Source organism: Coturnix japonica, chromosome Z (assembly GCF_054131305.1).
Source record: "Coturnix japonica strain WE chromosome Z, WE-NBRP24, whole genome shotgun sequence".
NCBI lineage: Eukaryota > Metazoa > Chordata > Aves > Galliformes > Phasianidae > Coturnix > Coturnix japonica.
The window spans coordinates 4,889,990-4,895,638 of NC_140702.1; the positions used below are offsets into that span (position 1 = coordinate 4,889,990).

General features: G+C 50.0%; 1 protein-coding gene across 1 annotated transcript; it reads right to left on the bottom strand.

Moving 5' to 3' along the window:
* Positions 1-1,350: 1,350 nt before the first annotated feature.
* Positions 1,351-4,386, bottom strand: LOC146753655 (uncharacterized). The gene is made up of 5 exons (XM_085528958.1): positions 4,126-4,386; positions 3,882-3,963; positions 3,510-3,636; positions 3,167-3,312; positions 1,351-2,847 (listed from the first exon to the last, which is right to left on the bottom strand). The coding sequence occupies exons 1-5, from the start codon at positions 4,174-4,176 to the stop codon at positions 2,438-2,440; spliced, it is 816 nt and encodes a 271-aa protein (XP_085385084.1). The 5' UTR covers positions 4,177-4,386; the 3' UTR covers positions 1,351-2,437.
* Positions 4,387-5,649: the final 1,263 nt, after the last annotated feature.

Consider the following 5,649-nt stretch of genomic DNA (forward strand, 5'->3'; position numbering starts at 1 on the left):
GGCTCTTTCCCTCAGGAAAAAAAACTTATCGTCCCAGAGAAAGCATATAACCCTCATTCAATTGTTCTTCCACTAAGCTTAGTGTAGTACTAAAACCAGGATTTGCTGCTGTTCTATTTATGTAGAGGCACAACAAGGTTCAGACACCTCACAGTGCAATTCTCACTTGGACTGTAAAGAAAAAGGAGGCTTGAAAAGCAGCGTGTGGAAAACAAAGAAACAAGAATTAGAGCAACAGTGGGGCCATGGCACTTGTAGGAATTGCTCCGCCTTTAACAGCAGAGCTTTTCAAGAAGGATGAGGGCATTGCAAACCAGACCAGTTTGGACAGATTAACAACTGCAAGTAGTGGGTTCCAAAATTCCAGACATCTCTCTTAATTTTTAGTACATTATAAATCACAATGCAAATTAATCTTCACATACAACTTGGATGCTAAAGACAAGTCTGACAAAACAGACTGCACAAAAATGATGGATAATTAACAGAGTAAATTGCTCTTTCAAAAACTTAGTCATAGAAAGAGATCTCTGAAGCTGCTGTTCTGTAGAGCCCCAAAGCAGTCGCTTGAGGCAGTTCAGGATTAGCCAGAGACAAACCAGCCAGCTGTGTGAACTGAGACCAATTGCACTTTTCTAGTCTGTGGCCACTGACAGCTTCTGAGAGCTACCAAGCAATGCAACCTAGCAGAATTCAGAAGGGAAACCAAGAGAGCCTACCTGAGCTCCACTGCCTTTCAATGCTCTGTGCAGAGGGAAGGGAAAGAGGGGAAAACAAACACCGCTCCACATCCCTCTGAGCCAATAGACGCTTTGCCCTGGATTAGCTCTGGTGCTGCATAAGCTGGGCTTCCACAGCATGTGTTCAGGCGCTAATCAAGGCCTCCCTGGAAGAACACAAAAAATAGAAACGTTTGCTTTAACAGAGTTTATGTCTCCTGGTCATAACACTTCAGAAGCCTCAGAGGCTTCTTCTCCTGTGTATATTTTCATTCATCTTCTTTTTTGCTTTCATTCAGTGTGACCTCACTAAGCAAATATTGTCTAAGACCATGAGTATCCCATAAATGTGCAGATCTCAAGCTGCTCACTTATCTAGTACCCTTGGCATGATGCTGTATTTTCCTCAGCTGATCATCTAGATTGTGCCTGTTGATTGTGCAACAACAGCCTGTTGGTCTCGATTACCTGTGAGAGGCTCTAACTTTGGCCAGGAAAAATCATTTGAGGATAAGTAATTCTCTTGGAATCAGTAAGGCAGTCTTCCCATGCTTTCATAACAGCAGAGATACACACACACAAACTCATGGAACCCCACTGCTTTGCACAATGCTGTGCACACTCACGTGTGTCATGCACTGATTTCCCAGCCAGTCCTCGTGGGGTCTCTTACTTAGGACGGGAGTGCAGGGGAGCAGCCAGAAGCTGTTTGCATTCCCTGCTGTCTGCTGGGCAGCTTTGCTGGAGATGCTTGGGTTGCTTTGCTTTTCCTTGGGAGGTGGGAAGGAGCTTTGGGTTGGAGGCACATCCCGTGCCAGAGCATCCCAATGGCACGTGTGGGGCACTGATCTGCAGCAGAGGAAGGGGAGGAGGTCCCAGCACAGCTCTGCACCATGCTCTGCCACACTGGGCAGCTTGTTCCTGGCTCAGCAGTGCCATCAGACAAGAAGCAGGGAAGGAAATCAAGGATGGGGGGTACCATCAAACGCAGTCGGTGCATGCCTTTGCAAGACAAACAGACCCAGAGCTTGCGGGTTGTTTCTGGCTTTGTAGCATTCGTGTGCTGTAGCTGAGCAAAAGGTTCTGTTGCTTGAATCTTCTTCTGCATGAGCCGCCTACAGGTAAATGGCTGTGGATGTGACAGAAAGCATTTGTCTCCACGACAGTGTAGTTACACTTGGTCTAGAGAGTGAGAGAGGCAGGCAGCACTGCCTGATGTTGGTCAGGGTGAGCTCCTCCTGCTGCAGCGCGATGATGGCAGGGCTGGAGATGATCTGCAGGGACAGCTCACAGGTGGGAGCCAGGAATGGACACGGTGGGAGGACAGAGGTGTTAGGGAGCAGCCATGGTGTCCAAGAGCATCAAAAGGCCCTGAAAAGCATCACAGAGCCACAGCTGGGAAGCTTGGGGTTTTCATGAGCAGCATCCAGGATGCTAGAGATTATTTGCTGCCATACACAATGGTAGCAGAGCTCTCGCTGCAGGCATCCCAAAGTCAGGCAAAATGGGAACACACCCAGATCTCAGCCGCATGCACACCACAGACAGAGCGTTGCAAGCTGAGCTGCCTTGATGTTTCTTGCACTCATCCCAATCTCTGCGAATGAAAACTCAAAATGCAGTCAAGGCGCAGACTGAGCACGAGCGTGCCTTTATTCAATGGGAGAAAGGAGGGTGTGTGAGGTCTGATGGAAAGATGGGATTCATTCTCTCTTGTCTTATGAAAGTGGCTCAGAGCCCGCGCTGCTGCCCAGAGCCTGGGACTCGTGTCCTGATTCTACACCCCCCTCTAAGATGTTTGGCTTTTCCTCGGTGACGCTGACCTGAGCCTGCATGGTGGTGCTGCTGTCAGGGCACTCGGGCTGCACTTGGGCTAGGCTGCACTGCAGAGGCATTGAGTCCAGGCTGGTGGCTGAGGTGTCTGGCAGGCTCAGGTCAGCAGCTTCAGTAGGGATGGGATGGATGAGGGCTTCAACAATGATGACATTCTTCTCTTGAAAGCTGATGTTATATGGAAGGCTTTCATCCGAACTGCAGCATCCTGTGCTTAGTATCAACTCTTCATTGATGGAAGATTCATCATCATAACATGCCTTGCGTCTTGGGGATACACAAGGGCTTGGGTCACCTAGGAAGGAGTAGATGCACAGCGGTTAGTGTTGAACGTTCGCAAGATGAATCATGAAGGAGGTTCTTGCCATTTGGCTATGTAGTGGTGGTGGGCAGAAGCAAATAGGCTTCTAGCAACAGTGTCACTGTCTGGAAAGTGATCCTCGTGCAGGTCCAGCTCTTGTGTTGACAAGAGACTCATTTGGGAAAGACAGGGGTCAACCAAAGATGTCAGGCACGGGCTTGAACGCCAGAAGGAGGTACAAGCCCACTGAAAGCATGAATTCTACCTGTGTTGCTGACAAGCAGTGTTTTGAAAGCTGGATTTGCATGCTTACCTGCCAGGACCAAGACTTCTGCTTCAGAGGGCTCCCTGGCACTGCTCTGCAGTTGGCGTTTGGCCACAGGGGATGGTTTGCCCAGGCAGAAGCAGGAACGCCAACTGCAAGCTGCTGACTCTGCCCTCTTACTGGGAGAACTCATTCTGCAGAGAAAACAGAGCATGCTGTCAGTCGTGGTGCAGGGTGAGGGAAGAGCTGCACCGAGCCCTTGCCTATAATTGCCGGCTCCCGGCATTGCCTGCTTTCTGCTGAAACACAGCTTAGAAACGCGCTCTGTTTCAAACAGCAGAGGATGTCTCCATTCCTACAGCTCAGCCCTCAAGTCCTGTTGGCTAAATACCTCTCAACGATGTCAAGCAACGACATGGATCCGGAGAGTGTCGGAGGCTCCGGCTGCTTCGCTCTCCTGGGCCGGGCCTTCACCAGAGAACGAAGGCAAGTGATGAGCTTGCCCCGTTTCTTTGGCACTGCACAACAAAACAAAGAAACCAGTTCATTTCAGGCCTGGCTTGGTTGGACGAGGCTGAGTGCATGGGAAGAACGTTCCCAACAAGGACACGCAAGAACGAATTTTCCCCCTCCCTGGAGGTGCCCAAGGAGCTTAATGCAGTCCTCTTGCTAAGCTTGCTCAACTTGGGCATTAACGAAACCCCTGAAAGCCACGTTCTGACCCCATTTTACTAACCCGTGTTGTCAAATGTAACATATGTACCTGGCTCTGGCAAGGAATTGAGGATGGAATCGGGAAGTTTTCCCCTGATGAGCTCCACGCAGTCACCAGGGAAAAAACCAACCTGTAATAAGAACAAAAAGACAGGTGGGCATTAGCCCAAGCCCAGAGCCAAAGGAAAGGTCTTCTGACACTCACACAGGGCAACTGTGCAGGCAGAGCAGCTCAAACCTGAGATTCCCGACTCTACTGAATTTGTGCTCTCTAGTCAAAAACGTGTGCCTACCTCAAAGCCACGCTTGCCTCTCCACCAGGGGCTCATCTCCTTTGGTGGCATATCAATGATGCACACCAGATCTCCAACCTGCAAGAGATTGAAACGTCAATCCCAGCTTCAGCACAGCTCAAACGACTGCCTTTTTCTACGACACAAAATACCTGAGAGTATTCCTGAGGTGTTAACACCCTATACAGCAAACTCCTCCCAACCCAGAACAAGTCTAAGCTGCAACAGAACCTTCGAAGCTTCATCTCACGAGATATTCTAAAGGTCTCTGAGACTATTCCTGTGGCGTTCACACCCTATACTAATCTCCCGTGCACAACAACAAGGAACACCTGGAACTGCTTACCTCCAGGGAGAGCTCATCCGGCCCCTGGGCGACGTGGCTCTTGATAACATGGGCTGCCGCAATCGCTGGTACGTTAACAGATGACATAGCACGCACCAGCTGCGGCTCCCGCATGTTATCAGCCTGCAAAACAGAGCACAGGCCGTGGTCAGGAGATGAGGACAAACCAGGAGGATTTCAAAGTGAGGAGCACATCTGCACAGAAAGCTGCAGCAAATGCGCTCCGTCCTTCTCAGGAGCACTTCAGAAGGAGCTGCACGTCTCATCACAGTTATTTCCCTTTCTGGCGTGCATTGCCAGGCCATGCAAAGATGCATCTCTCTCTACCCAGACTAATCAGCAATGGCACTGGCGCAGACAGCTGGCCAGGCCCTTTTTGGCTTATTCTTTCCTGCAGGAGAGTACATCTGCAGCTCCTTCTAATGGCTCAACATAGGGAACAAATACCAGACAGAGCTTCATACTGTACCTCCGTCGCCGCCAACTCAAGCTCACGGCTGATCCCACTGCAAGCAGCACCCATAACAGCAAGTGTGAACAGCTGGAACAGAGCAGAAACACACTTCTGTTTTCTCTATTCACACAGCACAGTATGGACAGACTTCTTCAGAACTACATTCACATACCATGCGGCAAAACCATGTGGGGGGACAAATCATTGCACGTACCTGGCAGTGAGATCACCTCAAGCTCTCTGCAGCAGTTCCTTGTCGCTTTGCTCAGATCGAATGAGAGCAAAAGCTGCACCGAGGCAGTGGGCGGAGGATGAGGAGAGGAGAGAGAAAGAGCAGGTCAGTGAGCAGGGCTAAGACAGCCATGGAATAACACACACAGCACAACTGTCCCACCCACTTGCTGCAAGACATACTGAGTCTCAGGCTACGTGATGCCTGTCCACCCAGCAACTTTACAATGCTTCCACTACTGAGCAAAGACAATAAAAGAAGCACGGGACAGGTGCCAACTTTATTGATACCCCCTTTGGAACGTGTGTACCGGGGAAAATTACGTCTGATCGTCAAGAGTAAGCAATACGGTGCTGTGAGCTCCAACAGCCAGCAGTTCTCAACACCTCACTGCCCACCCATCCATCCCACGCCAGCTCAACTTACCTACAAGCTGCTGCACACGACGGTTTGAAGAAAAAGGCACTAAAGGCAATAACTAAAGGCACTAAC

What these genes read in the sequence shown, in the direction of transcription:
- LOC146753655 (XM_085528958.1), bottom strand. Translation starts at nt 4,176, where the DNA reads ATGCCACCAAAGGAGATGAGCCCCTGGTGGAGAGGCAAGCGTGGCTTT. An exon ending in CAATTCCTTGCCAGAGCCAG is followed by an intron (nt 3,637 to 3,881) that starts GTACATATGTTA and finishes TTTGTTGTGCAG; the next exon opens with TGCCAAAGAAACGGGGCAAG. An exon ending in AGAAGTCTTGGTCCTGGCAG is followed by an intron (nt 2,848 to 3,166) that starts GTAAGCATGCAA and finishes ACTCCTTCCTAG; the next exon opens with GTGACCCAAGCCCTTGTGTA.